This window comes from Nyctibius grandis, chromosome 16 (assembly GCF_013368605.1).
Source record: "Nyctibius grandis isolate bNycGra1 chromosome 16, bNycGra1.pri, whole genome shotgun sequence".
Lineage (NCBI taxonomy): Eukaryota > Metazoa > Chordata > Aves > Nyctibiiformes > Nyctibiidae > Nyctibius > Nyctibius grandis.
In genome coordinates, this window is record NC_090673.1 from 8,062,154 (window position 1) to 8,089,316 (window position 27,163).

At 63.0% G+C, this 27,163-nt stretch overlaps 2 protein-coding genes across 2 annotated transcripts in view; both read right to left on the reverse strand.

Annotated features, from left to right (window-relative positions):
• Nucleotides 1–349: 349 nt before the first annotated feature.
• On the reverse strand, nucleotides 350–14,624 carry AKNA (AT-hook transcription factor). Its single transcript, XM_068413902.1, has 22 exons — nucleotides 14,541–14,624; nucleotides 9,482–9,753; nucleotides 8,412–9,352; nucleotides 7,770–7,844; nucleotides 7,271–7,463; nucleotides 6,965–7,104; nucleotides 6,709–6,768; nucleotides 6,512–6,612; nucleotides 6,270–6,432; nucleotides 6,016–6,143; nucleotides 5,751–5,924; nucleotides 5,366–5,573; nucleotides 5,159–5,265; nucleotides 4,731–4,966; nucleotides 4,323–4,509; nucleotides 3,789–3,941; nucleotides 3,450–3,553; nucleotides 3,138–3,242; nucleotides 2,948–3,049; nucleotides 2,679–2,804; nucleotides 2,264–2,420; nucleotides 350–1,946 (listed from the first exon to the last, which is right to left on the reverse strand). The coding sequence occupies exons 2-22, from the start codon at nucleotides 9,642–9,644 to the stop codon at nucleotides 1,691–1,693; spliced, it is 3,879 nt and encodes a 1,292-aa protein (XP_068270003.1). The 5' UTR covers nucleotides 9,645–9,753; nucleotides 14,541–14,624; the 3' UTR covers nucleotides 350–1,690.
• A 944-nt stretch (nucleotides 14,625–15,568) lies between these two features.
• Nucleotides 15,569–27,163, reverse strand: part of WHRN (whirlin) — a 51,152-nt gene continuing 39,557 nt past the window's right edge. Inside the window, exons 8-12 of the mRNA XM_068414228.1 lie at nucleotides 20,796–20,867; nucleotides 19,794–20,391; nucleotides 17,233–17,411; nucleotides 16,487–16,609; nucleotides 15,569–15,800 (exon numbers count right to left, since the gene is read on the reverse strand). Of these exons, the coding sequence (XP_068270329.1) occupies nucleotides 15,618–15,800; nucleotides 16,487–16,609; nucleotides 17,233–17,411; nucleotides 19,794–20,391; nucleotides 20,796–20,867 (1,155 nt within the window). The 3' untranslated portion in view covers nucleotides 15,569–15,617. The remainder of the gene's footprint in view (nucleotides 15,801–16,486; nucleotides 16,610–17,232; nucleotides 17,412–19,793; nucleotides 20,392–20,795; nucleotides 20,868–27,163) is intronic.

The window sequence follows — 27,163 nt, forward strand, 5'->3', positions numbered from 1 at the left end:
CCAACCAACCGCGTTTATTTCATTCAAAAATAGGCGCTTATCTTAGTACAAAATAGCATCCCAATGGCTCTGCTGGTCATTACAAAATAGGAGAGGTGGAAAAAAACCCCCAAACATCATCGTTGCTCCTGGTTATTGCGTTTGGGAGAGTTAAATACATCTGCGTGCTCCCTGCGCGCTCCTGGGCTGGGCTGGGGGGGTCACAGCTTCCAGTGTGTCCCCGACGTGGCCCGTGGGCTTGTTTGGACACAGGTACGAGCAGACGCAACCAGAGACACATAAATCCTCTTGAAAATCCTCCCCCCCATGTCCGCAGCCCACCCCTGTCCCCCCACCCCGGCTGGTTGCAGGATCCGGGGCTCAGTGGCTTTGCGAGCGTTTGGGGAGGGTCCAGACCTGCGTAACTCACTGGGGGCATCTGTGATTCCACCCCCCCCCCGCCCCAAAACGTGGGTCTTTGTACAACAAAAAAACTTCAAAAATAAATAAATTTGACACGGGCACTTTAGGTAGGTCCTACACATAAACACAGCCAGGGGCACTGCAGGCTGAGGTGCTCGGGGATGGAGTGGGGGGGAGTTTGGCTGGACCCACCCCGGGGGTCACGGCGTGCAGCTGGAGAGTCCCCTGGGGTCTGTGGGGTGCCGAGCACCCACCCTCAAGGTGCTGCGTCCTCTCCCAGGGCTGCTCTGGCCCCATCCATTTCGCTACAAAAAGGAGGTACAGGGGCTCTGCAGACCCCTCGGGGCCACATCCTGCCCCTGCCTCGGGCTCACGGGGCGATTTTTTGCCTCTACCAGGCCCAGATCCCCTGGGAATCCCAAGGAAAAACCCAAATCCTTCTATTTTTTCTGCCCGGATCACACCGTGGGCAGCCACATCCAGGGATGGCCAAAAAAACCCCACAAATGCCCTAAGGATTATGCTGGAAATTAAAAGCAGAACATATATATGTACCTATATATAGATATAGCTGTATCTATATATATCTATATGTAGATACATATATATAGATACACACACACGTATTATATATCATTGATCCACCCCAAAAGAGTGATTTAGCTGCTTCCTTGCTACCTCGAGGAACAAAAAAATTCACATAAAACCACAAAAAAGAAGAGCTTTCCCAGGGAGGACCCGGCTGGGTTCAAGTCCAAGGGCAGAGCAGAGGGCGGAGGGGGGCACATGGGTCGAGCCCCCGGCATCGAGCCCCCTGAGGGTGCCCGAAGTCTGGGACAAGGGTATTTCTGCCCACGCAGGCACGGAGGTAAACACAGCTGCCAACGGGGGCCCGACCTGTGTTGCGGTAGGACCTACACAAAGTCGGAGCATCCCCAGAAGTGCTCAGCGTGGGGTGGCGTCTGCCTTGGGGACATGGGGCCACCCAGGGACGGTGCCCTCCTGCTGGGGTGTCACGGGATGGTGCAGGTCTTGGGGGACTCTGCCCATGCCTTGGCCCCCCTCCTGCAGCTTGGGTGGTCCTGAAAAGGGACGGACAGACGGACAAGCGATGCGGGGGGGGCTCAGGCAAGCGGGATGGGAGCCAGACCCTGTGGAGATGCCTCCAACCCCAGTGCCCCCAGATCTCGCAGGGAGCATCCAGCGCAGGGATGCTGATGGTGGGGGGGACACCATCCTCCTCCCACCCCCCTGAGGGCAGGGGGGGTTCGGCAGGTGCCAGGTGCCCTCAGAAGAGGCAGGAGTCCCGCAGGCCCCGCGCGCGGCCCAGGTCGGCGGCCAGGGCCCGGCTCACGCGGGTGGTGCTGAGCCTCACGCTGTGCGCGGCCTCCACGGCCTGGCCCAGCGCCCAGTTCAGCTCCTCCAGCTCGCCCAGGGCCAGGCAGCGGCGAGGGGGACGCTCTGCCCGCCGGTGGCCCGCGGGCGGTCGCAGGGGGACCCCGGCCGGGGCTGGGGCTGAGGTAGGTACCGCCGGGGAGCAGTAGCTGTGAAGAAGAAGGGGACACGGGCTCGGGTTCGCTCCGGGGGCTGTGCCCCCCCGGGGCTCCGTGCCTCCGCTCCGCCTTGGCTTTCATCCCGATCCCCCCCATCTCCAGCCCCCAGCACCCATCACCCCCATGCAGACCCCCCCCCAAAAGGAGCCGCGGGCTGTGGGACCCCGCTCCCAGCTGGGTGCCACCCGGGTGCCTGGGGCTCCGTGGGCAAACCAGCAGGTCCCTGGGGTGGGCACAGCCCCTCCCGGGTTCACCCTCCTCTCCCAGAGATGCCAACCTCCCCCCCCGCCACCGCAGAGCACCCTTACAGCACGGGGGGCGCGTAAGGCACGAGGGGGACGGGCGGGAGGCAGCCCACGGCAGCGGGGCTGGACACCAGGTACCACAGGCCGGGCTGCTCCAGTGTCTCGGCTCGGGGACCCATGTGGGAGACTGCGGGGGACGTGCCAGCGGGGCCAGGCTCTGCTGCGGGGAGGAAGGTGGTTAGATGTCCCCAGGGGGGGTTAGGTGATGTCCCCAGGGGGTGCAGCCAGACGCAGCCCCTGTGCCACGCTGGGCTGCCACCGCTGCGTGGGAACGCTGGCGGGAGGTGGCACCGCTGGCTGTCACTTCTGTCCCCAAGCAGCGCTGTGCCAGGGCTCTGAGGGTCGTTCCCTGTCCCCCCCCCCCGCCAGCCCCACACAAGGACAGCTGTGACAAGCACACACCGCCCCCGTCACCCACCGTGTGTGGCTCCGTCCCTGCTGCCGGGTGCTGGGGCACCCACGGGTGCTCGGCACGTGGGGCAGCGCGTCCTCCTCGGGGTGCTGTGCCGGGGCTGCCGCGTGGCATCACCCGCCCAGGAGTCGTCTGCGGGGACAGGGGTGAGTGTGCGAGGGGACGGGCGGGTTGGGGGAGCGGCTGGGACGGGAGGTGGGGGCCTTTCCCTGCAAGGGGGGCTGCAAAGGCGGGGGGCTGCAAAATGGGGGGGAGCTGCTCCCGGGGCCACTCACCCAACGACGTCCTGCTCCCGCGACACCGGGTGCACCCCGGGGTGCCCGTCTCTCCTTGGGGTGCCGGCATGGTGTGGGGTGTCCCCGCCTGGTACCGTGTCCCTGCCAGAACCCAGCATGAGCGCGGGGGGGACCCCAACATGGGGGTGGCCACCCTCGGCCCCCGGCACCGACCACCGCTGGCACCCACCTGTGTACTGGCCCCGAAATGTCACTGCACCCGGGGGGCTCCCAGGGCTTTTCCGCGGGGAGGGAGTGGCCCGGGGCCCGGCGGGCGAGGGGTCCCCCCTGGAGGCTGCAGAGGAGGAGAGGGGAGCAGGGTGGGATCTGGGGGGTCCCAGATGTGCAGGATCTGGCCCTGGGCTGAGTGCTGCTGGGTCCCGCGGGGCCCCCAGGCCCTGCCCAGTGCCCACAGCCCCCCCAGCACCCAGCTCCCACTGGGCAAGGGAGGAGCACGTCCCCGCTGTCCCCTCCGTGCCCACCCCGGCGGGGTCCCACTCACCGGGGTCCAGCTCTGGCCTGTCCCGCGGCAGCGATGCCGACCTCCCCCTCCTCGTGGGTGTGACACCGGGGGCTGCCCTGCCCCGCACCGGGGGGCTCGGCTCCCTGCAGAGGGGACGGAGCTGCTGTCACCGCCCAGACCCCTCAGTGTCCCCTCAGGCACCCCCCGACCCACCACCCTGGTGCACCCAGGCTGGGGGTGTCCCCGCACCCAGGGGGACATGGTGCTGCCCCAGAGCAGGGGTGGCTGCTGCCATCATCACCCTGGGTCCCCCCTGGCACCTACCCTGAGGGTGCTGCTGCCATCCCCATCCCACCCCAGGTCCCTCCTGGCACCTACCCCGAGGGTGCCGCATCCTTGGGGGACGACGGGCCGTTGGCCACCAGCTGCCTCCCGGCTTTCCCCTCAGGATAGCTGTGGGAGCGGCGCAGGCTCTCCTCCAGCCTCCTCTGCAGCCGCCACACCTCGTCCCGCAGCGCCTGGATGGCCTGGCTGCCACAGGACAGACGCCACGGTGAGGGGCGCCCGGAGCCAGCGAGGCTCCTGGATGCCCTTTGGGGGGGGGGGGGAGCAGCCCCCTCCTCCCCAGACCCTGTGCCTGCCCCTCCCCACCAGCCAGGACCCAGCAGCTCATGCTGTGATGCTCCCCAAAACCAGGCCTGGGGCTTCTCTGGGCTGGGCTCCAGTCTCAGCCAGCCCACACGTGTCACGAGTTCGCAGGACTCAGCCCCAGCTGGGTCCTGGCTCTCTGAGAAGGGGAAACCTGCCGCTGCCCAGCGGGAGATGCTGGTGCCTTTGGGGACTTTGCTTGGTGGGGTCCCTGTGTCACCCAGGGGGGCTCGGCCCGGTTTGGGGGGGTACATAGACACTCACTCGCGCTCCAGACGTGAGCCCAGCAGGTCGCAGCGGGACGGGTCAAGGGACGGCGGGTTGGGGGACAGCGGGGTTGGGGACGGTGTGTCTGGGGATGGCGGGGGGCTGGCCGGGCCCCTGGTCGGGGTGGGGGGGCAGCCGCCGGCGCTGGCAGAGCTCCTGCCTCCTGCCTCCGAGTCCGTGTGAGCTGGGGACGAGGGGGGCACGGTGAGCCGAGGCCGGTGGCGTGGGATGTGGGGGTGTCCCCCCTCGAGGAGAGGCAGCAGGCGGGAGGCACCCCCAGGCCAGCACCCCAAGGGGGTTGGGGGAACACCATAAACCAGAGCCTCTGCCACCCGCAGAGGCAGGGCCCCCCCAGATCTCCCTCCCCAGGGACACGTCCCCCCCCCCGAAGTGCTGCCTACTCACTGCCGTCACCGCCGGGTCCCCCCTCGCTGCCCGCGCTCTCGGCCCAGCGCGGTGGGGGGGAGCTGCTCTGCAAGGGGGTGCGGGGGGGCAGGCGGGGGCCCCCCGTTCCGCCCTGCCCACCTGGGGGGTAGGTGCCCTTCAGCGCTGTCTCGGAGGGGAGCAGGGTCACCTCGCTCTTCCGCGGAGGACGGAGGGTCACAGGGATGGGGATGGAGGGTCTCAGCGAGCCGGCGGTCCTGGGGACGGGACGGGTTATGGGGCACCCCCCACAGCTCGTCCCCTGGCCAGGGGCCCCCCTGCACATCTCCAACCCTCCCAGTACCCCCTCCCTGCTCCCCACATCCTCACTGCCTCTCCCCCCATCCCTGCTCCCCTTCAATGACCCGAATCCCCCGCCCCGGGGCGAGGGCAGGGACCCTGAGCCGTACCTGGTGCCGGCGGGCCGGTGCTCGGGGGTGCGCACGGGGGGTGACACCCTGCTGGCCTCCGAGCCCACGAAGCCGCTGTCTGTCTCTGGTGACACGATGCGCTGCTCCTGCAGATGCATCGGGGAGAGCAGGGTTGGTGCTGAGCACCCTGGAGCCCCCCGGCAGCGTCCAGGGGTGCTGGCAGGGGGGCACCCGCAGGGGACTCACCTTGCGGAGCCGGTGCTGGGCGGCAGCGCTGCCCACCCTGCTGCTGCGGCGGGACAGGGGCGCCCGCAGGGGCTCGGGGACCCCCAGGTGGGGCTTGGCTGTGGCCGGCGGCTCCTCAGCAGTGGCGGGGGACAGGCGGCCCCGTGTCCCCCCCGGCCATGGGGGCTCCCCAGGGCGCAGCGGCATGGCTCTCCTCTCGGGGGGATGCCTGTGAGCGATAGGGCAGAGCAACCCCAAGCATGGGGAAATGCCCCGGTGCAGCCAGCTCTCCCTTGGAGGCCGTTAACTCTGAAGCCTATCAATGCCAGTGATGTAAAACCTGAGACCTGAGGTAAAACCTCCCCCTCACCCTGCCTGGGGGACTTGTCCCCCCCCCAACACTTACAAGGGGGAGGTCTCGAGGTTGGTCCCCTCCTCTAGTGACCGTGTCCTGCAGGGAACCTTGCTGGGGCCACCGTCCCCTGCCGCAGGCCCACCCGCCTCCTCTTGGGACCCGCTCTCTGCCAGGCTCAGCTGCTCCAGGCTCAGCAACTCCGGCAAGGACTTGAAGTGCTTGTACCTGGCGGGGGGACCCGCAGGCAGGAGCTGGTGGTTTTGGGGAGCCGCTCCCTGCCCACGCTCCCCCCTCGCCCCGCCGTGACGGCACTCACTGCACCAGCAGGTCACCGAAATCCTCCTCCACTTGGCGCTGCTTGTGCCAGAGGGGCCGGGGCAGCCCCCCTGTCACTGCCTCGCTGTCCCCCGCTGTCCCCCCCGGACCCTCCACCAGCGCGGGGCTCTGCAGGGTGCAGCGAAAGGGGGTCGAGAAGTGTGACCCCCCACCCCAGCTGCACGAGGGTGCCCCCACCCCAGCACCTCTGCACCCCCCAGCCCTGTTGCCCCCCCACAGCCCTGCCCAGCTCACCTTGGGGGGCGGGGAGCGGGGGGCTGGCGGTGGGGAAGGGGCTGGGGGGCAGCGGGGCTGGGCTGGGTGCTGCGGGGGGAGCTGCCGCCTGGCCCCGCGCTCCAGCCGCTCCTTCAGCTCCTCCAGGCTCAGCCCCAGGCGGAATATTTCCTCTTCCACCGCGCTGCAAGACAGGGAGTGCCGGGGCGACGGCGGGTCTGGGTGCCGTGGTGGGGAGGGGGCGGCGGGGGACAAACACCTACCGGTCGGGATCGAAGTCCCCCGCGGTCCCCGGGTGCTGCTGCCGGGCTCGCAGGTACTCCCGCTCCAGCGCGTCCTGCGCGGCCTTCAGCTCCCCGAACCTCTGCGGCACAGCAGCGCCCACATCCCAGCCTGCCGGCTGCCCCCCCGGCCCCTCCGCGCACCCCGGGGCTGGGGGCCCGGGAAGGGGCTCATGCACCTGGAGCTGCTCCTGGGGCGCGGAGCCCCCCGCCCGCAGCCAGCCCGCAAAGGATCCCACCTGGCCGGGGAGAAAGGGCTGAGCCCAGCCCTGCTGCAGCCCCCCGCCACAGCCCCCCACCCCGTGTCCCCCACCCCGTGTCCCCCACCACAGCCCCCCACCCCGTCTCCCCCACTGCAAACCCCCACCACAGCCCCCCACCCCCTGTCCCCCACCGCAGCCCCCACCCCGTGTCTCCCCGCACCCTGGGGCGTGCCTGCGCCTGCAGCTCGTGGGTCTGTCCCGCCAGCGTCCACGTCAGCTGGGTCCCCGGGCATGCGGGGTAGCCCTCCTCGAGTGGAGGGGGGGAAGGAGGCCGAGGGGATCCCCCCCAGTCTGATGATCCTGGTGCTGGAGCTGCAAAAAACAGGAAGAAAAGGTGATGCTGGGGCCCCCCCCCCCACAGCACCGGTCCCCCCCCCAGCACAGGGAAGCCGCGGGTATGGGGTCTGGGCTGAACATCGCCCCCAAAAACCAGAGCAGGAGGGCGATGAGCTGGGGGGTGGAACACGGTTCAACTCACCTCTGCCTGGCGAGGAGGGGGCTGGGGCCGTGCTGAACACCGCCAGACTGGCCTGTGGGATGCTGAGGGCCATCGCCTGGCAGCCGGTGCCCGGGGTGCCCATGGTGCCCACAGTGCCTGCAGTGCCCACGGTGCCCGGGGTGCCTGGGGTGAGGCTGCGGCTGGGCGGCGGTGGGTCAGCGTACAGGCTCACCTGTGAGCAGGGAGAGGGGATTTGGGGGACCCACCCTGCACCCCAACCCCAGCGCTGCCCACCCTGAAGCGCCTCCCCCCCCCCCATGGGGACAGCAGGCAGGTGGGGGCAAAGGTGGGGGGAACAGCCTGGGCGGGGGGCGCAGCCGGACACGGGCCGTGCCTCAGTTTCCCCACCCGCGCAGTGGTGCAGGGCAGGAGGTGGTGAGGGTGACACAGGGGAGGAAGACACCCCGAATAACCCTGGGGAGGGGGAGTGGAGCAGGGAGCCCCCCCCCCCCCAGCTGTCCCTCCCCCCAGCACCCACCCTGGCGCCCAGGCGCAGCTGGTCGATGGTGTTCTCGGCCTCGGCGTACTTCGTCAGCAGCTTGTGGTAGTCGTCCTGCGGAGAGGGGACACGCAGGGGGTGACGGCACCCAGGGACGGGGGCTTGGAGGATGCCCGAGGGGTGGGTGGCAAAGAGGGATGCAGCATGGACTGAGGCATCCCTGTGTGGGGACGATGGGGCTGGGGGGGGCTCCCGTAGGTGGTGGGGGACACCCTGGGGTGCAGAACCCCACCCCACAAAGCACCCAGCCCATCTGGTGCAGATGTGGCCCCCGTTCCTCTGTGTGGGGGACAGCCCCCCTCTCCTCCCCGGGGACAGGAGGGCACCCCAGGGGACAAACATCCTGGAGGTGATGAGCATCGTGGGGGGCGTACAGGGATCCTGGGGGGGACACAAGCAGACCTGCCTGCAGCCCCCAGTGCTGCCCACATCCCTGCCGGGTCCCTCCCTCCCTGCCAGCCCCCACGGAGGACCGGGAAGGGGTGACCAGCACCAAATCCCCCATGGGTGACACAGGGGCTAGTGGCATCTCCATTTCACCTACACCCCCTGATCCCCCCCCCACCACGGAGACTCTCCCAGTAAGGCTTCTCTGGCTGAACTGGGGGAGCTGGGCGTTACCTGGAGCTGCTGCACCAGCTCGGTGGCTTGCTTGGGGGACCTGAACTCCTGCAGCAGCCCGGCGGCGGCAGGGGGCTGCGGGGGGCCCCCCTCCCCGCTGCTCAGCAGCACCTCGCGGACGATGTCGGCCGGGGACTTGAAGCCGACGGGGCCCCCCGGGGTCCTGGGGCGGGCGGGCAGGGCTCGGCCCCGCGGCGGCCGGTAGCTCTGGTGGACCTTCACCCGCGCCTCCACCCTGGAGAGGTCGGGCAGGGGGTGGTTGAGCCGCCCCCGGCCGTACCGGGTGCCCGTCCCTGGGGGACCCCTTGCCTCCCCGCCACCCGTGTGCTGCTGCCGGGGGCTCAGGGACCGCGACTGCCGGCTGCTTTTGAGGGGCAACACCGCAGGTGCCCCTTTCTTGGGCACGCGGGACCTGTCGTGCAGGTGGGGCTCAGGGGGGGTCCCAGCACCCCAGGGCTCCCCGGTGGGTGCCGAGCCAGCGGTGCCAGGGGCCGGCAGCCCCATCCCAGCCGGCTGGGGCTCGGGGACGGGCTCGATGCTGGTGGTATCGTGGAGGTCACCGGTGGAGCAGCTCGGGGTCCAGCCCTGCCCGTGCCCCCCGCCAGCGTCCCCAGCCATGCCCCAGCGCTGGCAGGACGGGGTGGCGGGGCCAGGGCTGGCGTCCGACAGCCCCGAGGTGTCACCACTGTCCATGCTGCAGCCGCGGGGCTGGCGGAGAGCCCGGCCGTGCCGCAACACCTCGGGGCTGCCGCTGGACCCCGAGCCCCACTGGCCCTCGTAGGAGAGCTCGGCGTAGGGCTCCCCATCGCTCTCTGCCCCCCAGGGCCCCTCATCCCCCCCGGAGCTGCCCCGCTGCTCCTCCTCCTCCTCTGCCAGGTCCTGCCGCGGGTGCCAGCAACCCCCCTCCGCCGGGGACCCCTCCGCCAAGTCCTCGCCGTCGCCTGCAAGACACCAGCGCCGGGGGCTGCTGCCAGCCAGCCGCTGCCCCCGGCCCCCACCCAGCCCCCTTGTCCTGGGGCACCCGGGACCCCCCATGAGGGGCTTTGGGCAGCAGGAAGGGGACGACTCACCCCACGGTGGGCTCCTGGCACCCTCCCCCAGGCCGATGACTCCATCCTCATCCATTTGTCTTTCAAAGTCGTCGTCTTCCTCCTCCTCCTCCTCCTCCTGCTCTCCCTCCCAGCACGTCAGCTGTGTTTGTGTCCAGTGCAGCCATGGTGCCGGGCTGGCCATGCCCGCAGGCACCGCGTCCCCGTCACTTGTGCCGCTTCATGGCCCGGTGGTGGCAGCGGGCTGGGGACCTCCTCGCCATGAATGTAGGTCACATCATCGCTGCCGCGTCCTGACGGGGGCCAAGGGAGAGGGAGGGGACACAGCGGGCTCTGTTCGAGGTGACCCCCACACACTGGGGACAAGAGCAACCCCCCATGACAGGGGGGCATCCTCGGGCCAGCCCCCCCACCTTGCACCCCACCATGAAGCCGGAGCTGCTGCATCTCCCATGGCCACGATGGTCCCCAGAGGTCCCCGTGAGGAAGGAGCCCCCCAGGACCACCCCAAAAGGCTTTTCCCTGCCCCGGGGTGGGCACTGGGGCACTTAGCCCACACTGGCACCCTCTGGACATCACCCCGGCCATGCAGCCACAGCCTGGGGACCGTCAGCGGTGCCATCACGGTGCAGGACAGTGCCGGGGGGGAGGCAGGAGCACCCGGAGGCCCCCCCAGCTCTGGGGGGCTGACAGCAAGAGGGATCACGGCAGAGGCCTGGCACACTCGCTGCACCAATGACTCGCTGGCCCCGCATCCCCAACCCAACGCCGGAGCATGGAGGAGCAACCAGCTCCAAGAGGGATGCACTCACCCCGTACCAGCCTTCCCGTGACATCCTCATCACCGCGACGCCCCTCTCGGGGGTCCCCAAGGCAGCATCCCTCCGAGCACCCCAAACCCTCCCGCATCCGCAGCGGGGCTTTTGCAGAAGCAGGAACCGATACCCGGGTGCTTCCTGCAAGTTTGCAGCCGGCCCCAAATTTTTTAACCCCATCAGGCCCTGCGCGGCTTTTCATTAAACCCTTTATTTTTTTAATCCAATTTGGAGCAAAATGCTGAAGCCAAATGGGGAGGTGGGGGGGGGAAATCCCTGGGACTATCAGCAGCTGCAGCCTCCAAACGACAGAAGGATGAGGGGCTTCCAGGAGGACAAGTAGCCCCAAAATTCAGCCATGCAGCCCCAAAATTCAACCAGGCGGACCCCTCCGCTTCGCCCATATCCCGGATTTCCAAGGGAGGGGTCTGCCTGGTCCCCACCCCAAGGTGCTGCTCGCAGCCCCGGGGACACTGCGGCTGTAACCAGGCACCACAGTGCGTCCTGGCATTATTTGCAGGAGGGTAATTAATCCAGCTTGTTACTGTGTAATTAGTGGTGGAGCTTGCGCAAGCTCCCCGCTGCTAACAAACCACTGCACAGCCCCCGGGGTGGCTGCGTTTAGCTGGGGGGGTGTTGTGGTGATTTGGGGGTGCTGCTGGCATGGGGATGGTGGTGATGAGCAGCGTGCTCTGGGAAAGTCCTCTAAGCCACCCCAAAGCCTCAGATTTGCAAGTCTCCTGGATTAAATCCCGCTGTTAGTGAGGTTTTGGGGGTTATTTTCTGGTGCCACCCAACATCAAGGTCCTCAGGCATCGTCCTTGCATGGGTGCGGCACACTCCCAGCCCTGCTTGCACCCTTAGGGTTACAGAGAGGGAGCAAACCCCAAAGCATCCCTTAGGGTCTTGCAAACCTCCTGAGGAGTTTGCAGGGGTTATTTTTCCCCGTACACTGGCTGGGCAACTCCACTTTCTGCACCTGGAGATGCTCCACAGCTTCTCCCACCTCCGGGGTGCTGCCACCAAGGAGGATGGGGTTGCCCATGGGATGCTTCAGGCTCTGCAGCTTCTCAACGGAGCTAAAGAGGGAGTGTGGCTCCAGCCCCTCTCCGAGGTGGGATGTTTCCAGCCCCAAGCCCTGGCTCACATCCTGGCCCGGCGAAGCAGCACACCAAAGTGCCCCTGACCTGCCTCGAGCCCCGCAGCATCCCTGAGAGACGAGGAGCCCCAAACACCAGCCCCGGGGGGGACCCAGTGGGTGGGCGGTGGGTGAAAGGAGCCTGGGGGTCCTGGTGCTCGTGGCAAAGAGGGTTAAAACGTTTCCTACCCGGTTTTGGCAGGTGGGTGCCCAGCTCACGCCTGACCTGTGTGCCATCGACTGTCACCCTGTCTCTGAGCCGTGTCCCCCCAGGCTCACTGCCCAGGACCCTGCAAATCCAGCCACAGCCATCGCTTTCCCAGACAGTCCCTTCACTGACGGTCATGGTGGTAAGAGAGAAAAATCTTGGATTTTTTTTTTTCCCCCCTTTAAGTGAGTTGCTCGCTGGTATGGGAGCACAGAAAAGCTGGAAAAATGATGTGGCTACGGACTCGGGAACCACAAAGCAAATGCAAACAATCCCGAGCGTGTGTGTGTATTTATATATATATATATATATTTTTTTTTTTCATCTTTCTGTTTGAAAGCCAAGATTTTACAACAGGGCACTCAGACAAAGAGCTAAAAAAGAAATTGAAAAGCCTCAGCTAGAAAATGCCTTTTACGCTTGAACTCTGCTCTGCTCGAGACCCTCAGCCCCTCTCCTCCCTCTGCCTCTCAGCCCCGGCCAGTCCCGAATCGTGCCTCAGGGGTGGAGGTGCTCAGACAAGGGAGGGGTTGCTCACAGCAGTGATGATTTCTGCCAGGTCTCTGCCTGGCCAGCAGGCAGGAGGGGTTGCCTCTGCCTGTCGCTGCCCTCAGCTCCTCATCTCTGATCCCCTTTGCAAGCAGCTTCACTCTCTGCCACAGCAATCCTGTCCCTGTCCTTCTCCCTGCCCTGCAAACCCCTGTGGGAGAGCGAGGGCTGAGACCACCCAACTCATTGCACATGTGAGGCAAAGGAACAGCAGACCTCGTCGCCGCTCCTGGGTTTATCGGTGGTGACAGCAGAGGAGACGCCGCGTCCCCCACCCCAGGGCTTGCATAGTGACATGAAGGGGGGTGGACAGGGCCGCTGTCACTCTGCCTTCGCTGCCTCATCAACCCTGGGCAGAGCAGGCAGGTTGGGGAGGGGGTGGCTCTAACCCCTCACCTCCATCCCCACGGTGCGATGGGGAATAACCATCACTGTGCGCCAAAAGAAAACATCCATCCTTTGCCCAGGAGAGGGGTTAAAGCCCCCTCTGCGTCCCAGCAGGGCACATCCCCGCTGCTGGGACGCAGCGGGGACTTTAACCCCCCTCCTGGGCAAGGGATGGATATTTTATTTTCCTAAACACAGCAGAGAAGGATTGGCTTTTGGGAGCGTGAGTCTCTCGCAGCCTCCCCGCGCTCCCCTTCCCCTCCCTGGGGCACATCAGCGCTGCCACCCAAAGCATCTCTTTTTTTTGTGGGGGGGAGGGGGTTGAAGAAGGCCAGAAGAACAGCTTCGGGCTGAAACTTGGCAAGGGGCTTCTGCACTCCAGGAGGGAGGAATTTCTGGTTTATAAACCCTTTTTTTAAAGCTCACAGAGTCCCGTTTTATGAGCATGAAAGAGGGCAGAGAAGCGGAAACGCTGCTTTCTTAGTTTGCGCTATTTCCCATTAAAACAAGGGAGAAACTGTCGGAGCGAGGAAGAGCCTGACAAACCCTCCTCGTGCTCCGAAAGCACGCACGCCTGTGCTTTCACCATCACTCTAAAGCCCACACAACCAAGTCCAAGTTCCCCCCCAGCTCCCCTGCGCCGGCACATCCCCACGGCGAGGTACCAAAACCCCGTGGATGCAGCATCTCCCCATCACTTGCACCGAAGCGAAGCCCCACGGCGGGACAAGGGGCCGCTTCCCTGCCTCCTCCCTGGCACACGAACCCTCCTGTCCCCAACGCAGGGCCCTGTCCTCCCTGGGGACAGTGTCATCCCCAGGTCCTGCCCTGGGAAGCCGCAGGTGTACACCCCGGGGCCAAACCCCGATGTACCTGCGGGAGCTGGGGTGAGCCGGGGGCTGCCAATGGCCTCGACGCCTGCCAAGGGCGGCCTTAATCCCTGCCTGGAGAGAGCTGCCACCGCCGCCGCGACAGAGCCGGTGGCCCAGAGATCCCTTATTAGCAGAGGACAAGGGGGAGGCGGCGGGGGGATGCGGGAGGGCAGCCGGCCCCGACACGGGGACGTGGGATGGGGTTAACGGGCTGGATGCGGGCAAACAGCGCATCGGCTGCTGCGCTCCCGGGAGCCCTCGAACCCCCGCCCGGCCCGTTCCCAAGGGTGCTGCGGAGCGAGGGACACCCGCGACACCGGCCGGCACCCCCCGCCCGCGAGGAGCGCGGCCGCCCTTTAAATCAAACAAGGAACTGAACCCAAAGGCCCTCGCCACTTCCTCGGAGGAGCCGCCGGCAGCGGCACGGCCCCGTGTCCCGCAACCTCCGGCCTTGGCTCCGTGCCGCCCGGCGTGGCCCCGGCCCCGGCAGCCTGACGAAACCCTCCCGAAACCCTCCCGAAACCCTCCCCTGCGCACGAGTGGGGCGGCGGATCCGGCCCCGGGCGGGGAGGATGCACCGGAATAAGAAAAGTTACAAGTTTCCTCGGGGCATGAAGGCTCCGAGTGGGGCGGCGTGGGCAGGACACGGGGCGGCGAGACGCGGCGCAGCAGCGTGTCCCGCATCCTCCCGGCCCTTCTCCCCACCCGCAGGGACCCCGGCGGGGCTGGGGGTTCCCTCGCTCCGCCCGCGGACCCCAACCGGCTCCCAGCTGCGAGCCAGCCCTGCCGGAGCCGGGCTCAGCAGAGCCGGGGGGTGCTGGATGCGGCCCCCGGGATGGGGCCAGCCCCGCGGGCCCCCAGCTGTGCCTCCAGCTGTGCCCCCCGCTGTGCCTCCAGCTGTGCCCCCCGCTGTGCCTCCCGCTGTGCCCCCAGCTGTGCCCCCAGCTGTGCCCCGGGGCCCCCTCCTCCCCCGCGGCTGCAGTAGCCTGGCGCCCCGTCCCGAGCCAGCCCCGGCCCCCCCCCCGGTGCACAGCTGGGGGGTGGCACATCTGGCCCGCGGGCACCGCTGGAGGGGCACCCCCCGCCCCGCGAGCGCCCCGCGGCTGCCCACCTGCAGGGGTGGCCCGGTCGGCCCCTCCTCGCCCGGCGCTGGGCGGCTCCGCACGGCCCCGGCCCCGGCCCCGGCCCCGGCCCCGGCCCAGCCCCGGCCGCCGCCGCCGCCGCCTCCGGGCCCGGCCCCGCCGCACAATAGCGCGAACCGCCGGCCGCGCGGGGTGGGCGGGGCCTGCGCCCTCATTTGCATCCCCGCCGCTTCCCGCCAATCCGCGCACGCCGCCGAGCGGGAAACAAGAGGTCGTTAGCATAAACCCAGCCCGCCCCCCTGCATTTGCATAGCCCGCGGCGGGCGGCCAATCACTGGCTCTCATTGTCATAATTTATGCAGCGCGGGCCCCCCCTGGCGGGGCGGAGCGGCGCCGCGGGTCCCCGGCAGGGGCTGGGGCTGGGTCACCCCCTCCCCGGGGAGCTCTGCCCACCCGCGATGCCCATCGCCCCCGCCGGTGCTGGGGTGCCCCGTAGCCATCCCGGCCCCAAAGAAGCCCCCCCCACACCAGCGCATTTCTAACCTTATAGATTTATTGAAAAATTAAAAGCACAAGCTCTGTAGATATAAATACAACGACGCTGCCAGCAATTTACAAGGCCTCCGGTTGCTCCCTCTGCATCCCCACCCGTGGCCTGTGCCACCCACCTGGGCACAGGGACGAGCACCAAAGTGAGCAGTGACCACCCCGAAACCCCTCCGCCCTGAGCCACGGGCCCACCTTGCTCTGCGTGTGGCACTCAAATGACAGCGGGGACACCCAGACCTCCACCGTCCTCCTGCCCCCCTCCCAGCCGGGCCGAGGCGGGGCGAGGGTGTCCCCGAAGGGCAGCCACTCCACCCCCGAGAGCACAGGGATGAAGACGTGAAGGATGTGCACTGATTTCTGCCCGTTCTCAGCCTGCCTTACCCAGGCAGGGGGAGTCTGCAGAGGTTGGGGGGGACATCTGGGGACAAGATGGGGGTGTCTGTACCTGTGGGGTGGTGCAGGTGAGGGTTCTGCGTGGTGGGATGCTGGGCCCTGCCTTTCATCCCCATTTGGGTGCTCCCCGTCCCGAGCCACGCTCCCAAACCCCATTTAGGTTCCTAAAGGGCGACGTTGAATTCTGTGACCAAGAAATCAATGTAGTCCTTTTCCTTCAGCTTAAAGGCTTCAGCGATGATCCGGGCGGCTTCCCGGTGCTCTTTGCCCCGTAACCCCGTGCCGTTCACCTCCAAAATGACGTGACCCACCTTCAGCTTCCCGCAGTTGTGTGCCGAGCCCCCGCGCTGTAGGAGAGAGAAATACAGGCGGTTTTGGAAAAAAATGGGAAATATTTAATTTCTATCACCCTGGGTCAGGGTGAACATGATGGAAATGAAATATTTCGTGTTTTGGAAAGAGGGGATGAATTAGGCTTCCCTCCTGCTTGCTCCTGGAGCACAGCGCCAGCTGGGATGGCCAAGAATAACCAAGGCGCAGCCAGTTCTGTTTTTCTTTTGCTGTAAAATAACTTGAATTTTGCCCCAAATAAACAGCAGAGGAAATAGAGCGGGGAGACAGCTCCCGAGGGCTCAGTTCCCCAGCTATCATCCACCATTCCCCCCTCCCCAACCCTCTCTCTGAGGGGAAAAAGGGAGTTTCCAGACATCTGGACACACCAGCCAAGTTTCTGGGGCTGCCCAGACCCCCTCTGAAATGTCTCCAGCAGATCCTTGGCTCCCAGGACGTGCTTCATGGTACAGGATCACCCACGGGACACGAACGCAATCCTCAGCAACCCCCCCCCAGCAGAATGATGCCTCTGATGTGTGGGGAGATGCAGGGCTACCGAGGGGGACAGCACACCTCCAACATCCCCCCCTGGGGCACGGCTGCTGCTGCGCTCTGGCCGTGGCTCAAGGGCTTTCCTGGTGTCCAGGGAGGAGAGGGACGGGATGTGCATCGAGTTCTTCCCCTTCTCAGCCTGCCCTACCTGGATGGTGACGATGCGGGGCAGCGGCTGCCGCGTGTTTGCTCCACCCTCGATGGCGATCCCCAAGGTCGGTGCGCTCTTGGACACGCGGATCAGACACGACGTGGGCTCCAGGAGCCCTGGCTGCGGGGGGAGACGGGGCAGCGCTGCCGAGGGAGGCTGGGCACCGTTTGCCTGCCACCTCCCTCGGCAGGCAGGCTCACCCACGACACGCTGCCTGCGGCCACTCTCTGACTCCTGACGCCCACGGCCACGATCCCAACCGTGTGCAGGTCTGGAAGGGCTTGGGGAGGAGCAGAGCAGCTCTCTGGCTGTCTGCCTACACCCTGCGCCCCTCAGCCTTGCCACCACCAGAAGCCCTCCAATTTACTTCTGCTACCTGATGCCACCTTCCCTTCCGGGCAACAGGTGACCCCACTCACAGGACGCTGTGCCCTGGGGATGTCTCCTCAGAGCCAGGAACTCTGCCGTGTCCCAAGCAGCTGCTTGCTGGAGCTGGGAGGGACCAGCTTTACCCAGGGTGGAGCCCAGCAGCCCTATGATGTTCCTCTCAGGCATCCCCACAGCTCAGCCCACCAGCGAGCTGCCTCAGCTCATTAAACAAGAGGATCAAGAACCCAGCAGAGCACCCAGAGGCAGCGGGGCCGGCAGACGGCCGGCTGAGGCAGCAGGGAGCCCCTTGGCACCCTGGGTGCCCACCTCCCATGAACGGCAGCACCCCGAGGCCCCTGGGCACCCAGCCTCACCGGCTTGGAGGCCCCTTCAGCCGCCCCCTCGCTCCTCACGGCCTCCTTGAGGCTTCGGCTTTTCCCAGGGACCGGCTGCCGGCTCTTGTCCTTGCCGCTCGTCTCGACCTCCCCGATGTCCACCCCGCTGTCCTCGCTGAGGGTCTGCCCGCTGTCCGACAGCTGGGAGAGCGTGGAGGCTGGGGAGAGACGAGGGCTGTCAGAGGTGGGGCAGCGCAGCTCTGCGGCCAGCCGAGCACCCGCGGGGCCCCAGAGCACAGGGGGGACATCTCACCGCTCCCAGGGCCGGGCAGCTTCCCTGGGACTTAGACCCGGAATTCAGAGCAGGGTTCCCAAGCGGACCCTGCCTGAATCACAGAATCCCAGCCTGGTTGGGGTCAGAAGGCACCTCTGGGGATCACCCAGTCCAACCCCCTGCCAAAGCAGGGTCACCCAGAGCACGGTGCACAGGGTCGTGTCCAGGCGGGTTTGAATATCTCCAGAGAAGGAGACTGCCCCCCTCCCTGGGCAGCCTGTGCCAGGGCTCTGGCACCCTCAAAGGAAAGAAGTTTTTCCTCATGTTTAGGTTAAGAGCAGAGCTGTGCAATGGGGAGCATCAAGGAACAAGTGGCCTCAAACCCAGGCCCAGGATCCAACCCAGATCCCAAACTGGGATGGGGGGAGCGGGTGCTGAGCTCAGGGATGCTGCTGTGGGCCAGTCTGAGCCAGCCCACGCTCAACAGCAGGGTCTGGGGGGAGACGGGGACAGACCCCAGCAGAGAGGAGCTGCCAGGCAGGAGCCTTCTCCCCTTGGAGGGTGAAGGCGCTGGGTGCAGATGGAGACTCTGCCTCTGGGAATGTGTCAGGAACAACGGTGTGACAGCACCCGCGGAGAGGGGACGGGCTGGAAATGGCTCTGTGACACCGAGGAGCTGGGGGTCACACTGCTGGCACCCCCCGGGCAGGACCCGGCCCCCGGCCCGTGTCAGGGGCTGGAACCCAGCCACTAACCTGGGAGTAATGAACTGGCTGCAGTGGGAGGACGGTGACACGGGAGGGCGACAGTGCCCCTCGCATCGCATCCCACGGAGCTGGGCACGAACAGGGCAGGTCGAGGGGGGCTCACGGGGGCTCGGGGGTGCTCTGGGCCCCCCCAGCCCCCCGGGCCTTAGCCGAAAGCAGAGCCCACCCTCCTGGGCACCCTCAGGGCTCCAGGACCATCCCTCCCTCTCCTACCAGACCAGAGCCATTTGCAGAGGGACCTGTGGAGCCCAGCACGCTCCTCCCTCCCTTCCACTGCTTTTCCCCAGGATATGCTCAGGATAAATCTGACTCCCAGGCTCTGTGTGGGCACAAACAGACTTTTTTTTTTTTCCCCAAAAAATCTGGAGTTCGGAAACTCCCAGCAATGTTTCTATAGTAAAATCCCAGAATTGCTTCTTCATAGAAATCACAGAGTGGTTTGGGTTGGAAGGGACCTTAAAGACCATCCCAGGTTGCTCCCAGCCCCATCCAACCTGGCCTTGAACACTGCCAGGGAGGGGGCAGCCACAGCTTCTCTGGGCAACCTGGGCCCAGAGTAAATGGGCCTGCTCACATTTCATTTTATTTTCACAAATTTACTGCTCACAGTAAAGAATTTCTTCCTAATATCTCATCTCAATCTCCCCTCTTTCGGTTTAAAACCATTCCCCCTCGTCCTGTCACTCCATGCCCTTGTAAAAAGCCCCTCTCCAGCTTTCCTGTAGTCCCTTCAGGTACTGGAAGGTGCTAGAAGGTCTCCCCGGAGCCTTCTCTTCTCCAGGCTGAAGAGCCCCAACTCTCTCAGCCTGTCTCCATAGCAGAGGGGTTCCAGCCCTCTGAGCATCTCCGTGGCCCTTGTCCTTGTTTTCTTTTAAAACTCCACTGGAAGGCGATTTTACGAACTAACGCCGCAAAGCTCACGCAAGAGAGAAGTTGCCATCAAGTGCCTAACAGAGCCTGGTCTTTAAATAAAGGTCAGCCTGAATTGCCCTGGGAACCCGGGGAGGCTCTGAGGAGCGCGGTGAGTGCCGGTGGGGAGCTGGCTGCCCTGGCCCTGGGCCTTGCAGGTTTTCCAGCGTTGCCAAACCCCAGGGTTTGTCTCGGAGATTAATATCACCACTGATAACGCTTCCTGTGTTTCCTGGATTTTCACTTTTTTTGCCATGATGCTGCTAAGCTGTTTTTTTGCAATTGAAAATTCATCTCGGGGGGGAAAAAAAAAAAAAGCAAACCAACACACAGCTCCCAGACGTTGCCACACGGATCCAGGCTCTGTGGCTTTTACCCTCCCCTATTGACCTGGAGTTTGAACCGAAATCGCAACGTTTGGCCCCGCAGCCCCTCCCTGGCAGGCACTGCCAGCCCACATCCCCCCCAGGAAGGGGGAAGCCCTCCAACCAAGCCTGCTGCTTGGGCAGGGACCTGCAGCCTGGTGCAGGTCTCCCTCTTCCAACTCCCCCCTTTCCTGCCCTTGAGATCTTCTCTCTTCTCCTGTTTCTCTCTTGAGGAACAGCCCAGAGAGGGTTTTTTCACCCCGTGGATGATAACATGACACCCACCTCTGGCCTGGGGCAAGGGCCTCACTTCGTTGACATCGGGCTCGCTGTTGGGCTGGTGCACCTCCACCATGATGAAATGCTGGTTGACCATGGCTTGGGGGCTGCCCTTGTCCGGTGGAGGGGGTGCCGGATGGGGCGGGGGAGGAGGAGGGGATGGGGAAGGGGAGCTCTGAAGCCCACCAGCTGCAGGGCCGTCTGGGGGTAGGCTCTTCAACCTCGTTGGGGACTGGACCCTGGGGAAGGGACCGATGGGGTGCTGGCTGACCAAGGAGAGCTGGGCATCCATTTGCCTCCTGGAGCTGTGCAGGGCCGGGGAAATGGTAGCATAGATTGCGCTTGGGGCAGACTCCTCGGTGGATGTGGTAGCAGTGGAAGTCATGCTGACTGTGTCCTTCTCGGGGTGGCTAGGAGGGGGTGTGGGGTTTCGGGGGGCCACGAAGAAGAGGCCTGACTGAGAAGACTCGGAGGAAGGGCGCTTGGGCTTGTCTTTCCCTGGGTTCCTGTGCTGGGCAGCAGAGGGGTCCAGCATCTGAGGGGCTGAAGGAGGAGGCGGAGGCTTGAAGTTGGGTGGTTCATCTGGGAAGGAGGAGAGATCATCCTGCCAGACCAAGAACAGAAGCCTTTAGGACACCAGGCTCAGCTGCGAGAACTTCCTCAGGCTCACAGTCACCCGCATCTGCCTTCTCACAGTGACCACAGCAAAATGAGCTGATTTTCACACAAACACCTTCCTGACCTTATCTGCAATGAGTACGACTCACAATTGAGGACGATCAGAGGACAAACTACCCAACTTGTGCTCTGGTTTGCACAGATGCTCCTCTTACTCAGACAGCCAGAATCCTTCTTCCTAACTGGTCTGACTAATTCCCTTCAGTGACTGCAGTGACATCCACGGGCAGGTGATGTAGCAAAGAGCTACAGAAGCTGAGGCAAAACTTGGTATCATCAATTTGCCCCCAGCTCCCACGCGAGGCGCAGCAGCACGGTGCAGTGTCTTACCAGGGAGATGTCTGGCAGGGTGTTGATGCTACTTTGGTGGCTGTCTCCACCTCCCTCCAATTCTGACGTGTTCTGAGAGGGCAAAGAAGAGAAAACCAGGTCACAGCAGCAACCAGCACAGTGCCAGCATGATAGGGAACATGCAGAGTGATGCAGGGCATCGCCCAAACCCCCCACGCAAGGCCAGTCCTTCACCCAAAGGTTCTGGCTTCCTGCGAGGTTCCCTAGAGACTCACACGTATGAGCAAAGCAGCTTGGCTGGAAACACTCTCAAAGCGTGCTGTGAACCTGACCTACCAGGGCAGCTTCCTCTGTAGCGGAGGAGCATGCTCCTCTTAACCCAAATCTCAGCTCCTCTGTTTAATTTGGAAGGAGGGGAGGAACCAGCTCTGAGAGCTGCAGGTTCAATCCCTGGATCTTTCCCAGGAGAAGAGCAAGGAAAAAGTTTAACTTCCCTCCCTTGCAAACCAGAGCAGTCGGTCTCAGATGCAAATAGAAGCCACTGCCACTGCCTTCCCTTCGTGAGTCAAAATGTCATTAGAAAATGTCACAACACAGCCCTGAACACGTCACAGCTCCAGAAACCACGAAGGGCTTCGGGAACCTGTCAGTCTGTGTGCACAGGGGCAGCTGTTGACCAGGATGGACGCGAGAGAGGACGTTGGATACAGCCAAGCAGAACAAACAGGCACCCTGGCTAAGCAACAGCAGGGATGGCAGAGCTGGGGGGTTGCAGCGGAGCCTGGGTACGCAGCTCTGCCCTGGCGAGCCGTGCCTGGCCTGGCCCTGAACCAGGCTGAACCCAGCTGGTCCTGAGCCTAACCCAGAGCCACAGCTCTGCTGCTGGCTTTGCCCCAGGCAGGCACCAGGCAACCTCCTGGGGGATGCTCTGCCAGCGGCGCACAGCCCCAGCTCTGCCTGGTTCCCCCCCAAGGCCCTCTAAGAGCAGACCCAGACTCAGCACCCCCTCCTACAGCGACCCCTGATCTGGAGGGGTGGGTGCTGCTGCTCAGAAAGGGTGTGCGGCGTTTCTGTCACGTTCATGGGGCTGTTTGTGCTGGAACGGGCAGGGTACAGTTTGTGTTTAACTGGGTGTTATTTATTGCAGGGTAAACAACTGATGAGTTGAAATGCTGGTGCATCTGCAACTCCCCCATCTGCTGGAGGCTGCTGCTGTGCCTGTAACATATTAGTGTCCCAAAATAGACACGGGAGACAATTAAGAGCATTAGAGAAGCAGCAAAAACATTAATGGAAAGTGCTTTTATCTCTGTGGCTTCAGAAGGAGCCCTGGAGAACAAGAACTAAAAGAAATGGCTTGTTTAGAGAGTGACGCGGAAAGTATCAGCTTGGGAAACCACCCCTTCCTCTGACGAGGGCTGATTTCATTATCAATTAATCCCACAAAAAGGCAGGTGGCTTCTGAAACATCCCCTGTCCCTTCCTGGGTTACTGACCATGCGGCCAAGCCAGGGCAGAAGAACGATTTGCCTGAAACACACGGCAGCAGCCACAGAAAGAACAGGCTTCAGCTGGACCTGATGTGCCACAGGCTGTGCAAGTCCAAGCACCGGCATGAAGGATGGGGCTGGAGGAAGAGGCAGGTAAGGCCATTTCAAAAGTGACCTTGCCTTCATAGTGATTAAAACGATCATGAACTGCTCTGGGCTGTGCATCCATTAGCACCAGGACTTCAGATCTGATTGAAGAGCCAATGGGTTTACAAAGCTCAAGTGCCATCACGTCCCTGTGTGATGCCCAGGAGCAGAGATGCTCAGCAGGACACAATGCAGCGCTGGGTGAACTGCACCGGACTGCACCAGAGCGCTGGCCGCAGAGCTCCTGCCCTTTGCCGTCGTCTCCTCTAACAAGAGAGCTGTTCTGCAGAAAGCTGCCCAACTATCAGCCTCCCCCTGCACCAGCCCACCTCCAGATGCTGCCCAGAGCCTTTAATCCAGCCAAATGGCTGCGTGCACAAGGAGAGGAGCCATGGCGGGGACAGTGGCATTTCGGCACCAGCCTGGCCGTGTCCCAGAGCATCCCAGCTGCGTCCCTAACTCTTCCCTCTGCCAGCCTCAACCTGCCTCCAAGAGTTCACCGAGCTGTTGGCAAATGCGTGAAGCCCAGACCCCTGCGACATGACCGGGAGCAGCCCGACATCAAATAGTCACAGTTACATCGCTACTAAAAAGAGAGAGTCTGCCTGATGCTCCTCTAAAACCTGCCAGTGCCATCTCCCCCGCTCCTGCCACTCAACTCTGTGCTCACCACCACGACATCAAGCCCATCCCAGAGTGCATCACGTGTCGTGTCCCAGCCAGGGACACTGACCCTGCTCACCTTCCTCAGGGCACCCTTTTCTGCTCAAGTGTGCAAGCAGGAGATTTGCCTTTCCCCCAGCTTAGTACTTTTGGGGCAAAAGCAATTAAATAGAAATTGCTCTGGGCTATGAAACATAATGGCTTTTAAGCCGAGCACATTTGCTTTCAGGAACTGGCTGTTTTAAGACTGCGCTTTCCTGGATTTCCCTTGAAAGACCCCTCAAAGCCATGTGCCACTGCTCTGAAAAATGAGTATTTATTGAGGAGGCTGCTCCCTCCTACTGACTCTCTGCTCCTTTACCCCGTCTATCTTCTAGATACTTATAGAAACTGTAGGTCAGGCGAGGCCCCTCCAGCCCCTCTGCACGGGGCAGCTGGAAAACTTCTGTCCTTCCTATCTTGCCCGCAGTCCACAGCAGGAGCGATGGAGCTGGAGAGCATCCTTCAAACAGGGAGCCAGTTCCCATTCGCAGATTAAATGGTGGAGAAACTGCCACCTCCCTGGGGAATACAACCCAACCTTTAATTAACCTCACAGCTCCAAATGAGTCCCTTATTTTCCAGTTACTAACGAGAGCTTTGCAGAGCTACTCAGCCTGACTCCCGCAGGGTTTAAACTTTGAACAACTGTGCCAGTCTGAGAGCAAGCCCAGCTCTCCTCCTCTCTCCCCTTCCCTCTCCCACCCCAGAACACATCTGCAGGGCTGGAGGAGCCCCAGAGCCCCTGGCCCTGCCCCAGCCTGGGCACAGACCTCTCTGACTTGGGGGGCTCTGAGGGTGACGCAATGACACCCGTGCGGGGGCTCCACTCTGTCTCTATCCTCATTGCCCGAGAGGATCGTGCCAAGCACATGGGAACCCTCCACATGGGATGGCTGTGCCTGTCCTGGAGGGGTCAGAGGACAGCTGGGAGCTGGAGCAGCTCTGTAATGGGGGACATAGGTGAGGAAGGTGTCCCCTGTTTCTCTGCTCTCCCTCTGGGGACACAGATCATCTGAAGCTGCCAAAGAGGCTGTGGGCTCTTGTGCTTGAGATTCATTTTCCAGAGAGAGGAACAGCTCAGTGCCATCCTCTCCTTACTTACACTTCTTGTGAAGCAGAGACCAGAGACAGACAGGGGCTAGCAACTCAACTGGGTTACCGCTGTGGGCCCGATCCTGCAGCTTCAGGGGGCTGGGAGCAAGTCAGCGCCTGTGGAATCAGGCCCTGGGAGGAGAAGGCACCTTTGGATGGCAGCGTCTTTGCTGGGAGGCAGTGGAGAAGAAAATCGAAATCAACAGGGATTTCAATTCCTTAATCCTAACAATGAGGGCTGGGGCAGGAGGCAGGGACAAAGGAATGCCAGACTGCCTGGCTTGTGAGCAATCAGTAACTCACACTGCTCTGATCAGACAAGTTGCATCTGATTACTGCAGTCTACAATTAACCTTGGCTTTGCAGGATTCATCTTGAGATCCAAGATTCACAAGAGGTGATGGTGACACTTAGATAGGCAGACACACATCATCTATGGGTGGCACCATCAAACATGGCTTCGTCTCATCTCTGAGTATCCTTGAAGCATCCCATAACGGAATCGCCTTTCGCATGGCAGGTCCTGATCAGCCTCATAATGGCTATTTTTGGCATAAGTTCACCCGTGGAGAGCTGACAGGACAGGGGGCCTTTGGTCATGAAGCCAAAGAAACCTGTGTCCCATGGTTCAGGGTGCCTGCGACAAACTCAATCTGGGAAGACTACAGCTATCCCCTTCTAGGTAAGTGCCATTCCCAGAAGGACATGGCTTTTGGGCCAGGTTCACAGCTATCAGAGGTCCTCTCTCCCAAAGCAGGACTAGCAGCTCCCACCTCCAACACTTGCTGGGTGTGCTCAACCCACTGACCCCTGTGATCTCCTCTCAGCCAAGGAGGAGGGAATGCATTACACACCATGGCACAAGCCTGCAGCTCTCCTCAGCCTCCTCCCAGCCCAGAGCTCAGTTACGACAGAGGGATTTTCCGAGGCTCTCCCCACATCCATGTCCAGCCTCTCTAAAGCCTGTGTGAGGATTTCTCCAAGACTGAACACACACAACATGAGTACACCAACTCCTCCTGCACTGGAGAAGATTTTTGCAGATCCAAGGCCCGTAAGGACAATTCTCCCCCATCCCTGAGGATGCATGACGGGATGTGACCAGCCTACTGGTATTTAGCAAGGGTGCCCATACAGCAAGACAGCAGAGCAGCAGGTAGACCAGGCAACAAGGCAGGAGGGGCACTCTGGGGTCCACCAGGCATCACTGCTGCTGGTCCTTCTAAAACCCCAGCCCTGAGCTGTTGGTGTCAGGGCTTTAGTGCAAGCAGCACAGTGGTACCAGCTGGGTTCGGTTCAAGGCTGAGCCTTGTCTGCGCTGCAGCACCAAGGCCTGCAGCCATGCTGGAGACAGGGGCTCTGAGATGGCTCAGCAAAGCCCCAGGAAGAAAAAGCAGCGATGGGTGACACGCGGCGGCTGTTCATGCGGCCGAGGCACATGCTGGCCCCCGGACAGCCCGTACCCGCCTCCCGCCCCATGCACGTTCGCACGCGCTCTCAACCCCTCTGCTATGGCAACCGCAGCACTCGAGCTCCCGTCTCGCTGACAGCCCCTACCTCCATCAGGTCTATTAGCCACAAGAGCCGCTCCTGGGGACGTGCGAGGGGAAAAGCAGATCAAAACAAGCATAAAAGCGAAAACACACCATCAGGGAGGATGCAGAACAAATGAGCGAGACAAGCAAATCCCCAGCACAACACACCCCTCCTCGCCCCAAACCCACCCTGCAGAATCCAGCTGCCCCCAGTGCAGAACGTGAAGGCTGGAACGAACCCCTCCTGCGAGAGGTGCTGGGGAGGGCGAGAGCAGCAGGGGCTTCGGGAGAACAGGGCAGAGGAAACAGTTTGGGAGCTCTGCCCCTCTTCTCTCTCTCCTGCCAGCTGAGATAAGCACCCATCCACCACGAGCTGGGGCTCTTTGCTCGGCAGCTGTTTCAGCAAGCAGTGGTGACAACCATCTCAAGTGTCAGTGTTCCCAACACCCGAGGCAGAGCTCAGAGGGGTGTATATCCTCACACTCATGGAAAGAGGTGCCACGCTGCCAGGGAGGACCAGCAGTGTGACCGAGGGACACATGTTCTTGAAGGAAGCTCTTAAAACAGTGATGCCTACTCTCTTCTCTATGCCAGAACAGCACCCCAGTCTCCCTCCTGTGCCAGGTGGGGCTGGGCCATCGCTCACACACCAGGCCAAGCAGCCCTGCTTGGCACATGGTGTCACAGAGCACGAGGACAGCACAGGATCAGGGTGTCACACTCAGCGCACACGTCCTGGTAGACCTGTGTTAGCCCTCTGATACTTCAGAAAGGTTTTCCCAGCAGCCCTTCAGAGAGCAGCACGAAACTCGCTTTGCTTATCCCGACCCAGAAAGGATCTCACCGTAACCCATCCTGAACAGAGCAGGTGGCTTTCCTATGGGTATCCGTGAAGTCAGCAAGACAAAAGCACAGCTCTGATGCTCTGAAGCTCCCCGCAGCCCAGGAAAGCCCCCGCCTCTCCCCCCGGCCGGCTGCGCTGCCTGGGCCCTCCGCAGCACAATCCCCCTCGCCCCGGCCGTGGGCTGGTTTGCTCGCTGGCAAACTAGCAGAAAGCCCATTGTCATCCGTTCTATTCATGAAGGTTTTAATTTCCAGGGTTGCTAATGCATTTATGATGAAAGGCATTTTATGGCTAGGAAATTAATTTCAGGGTTGTGTGCCTGCACACTCTGAGGTGATTACGATAACTTAATTAGACAGTGCATGCAATGAAAGGCTGGCAGAGAGACGTGGGAGCGCTGCCGCTGAACGCTGGAGTGGGCAGGGGCTGGGACAGGATGCTGCTGGCTGGCTGCTGTGGTCCATGCTGGGACAGGGAGCGGGCAGCCAGTGTCTTTAAGGAGGTGATTTAAAAGCAACAGCCAAAGTTGGTGAATAGAGGCAGGCATGGCGTGGCAGCGACAAGCTGCTGAGATTTCTGCGTGGATGCAGCTTG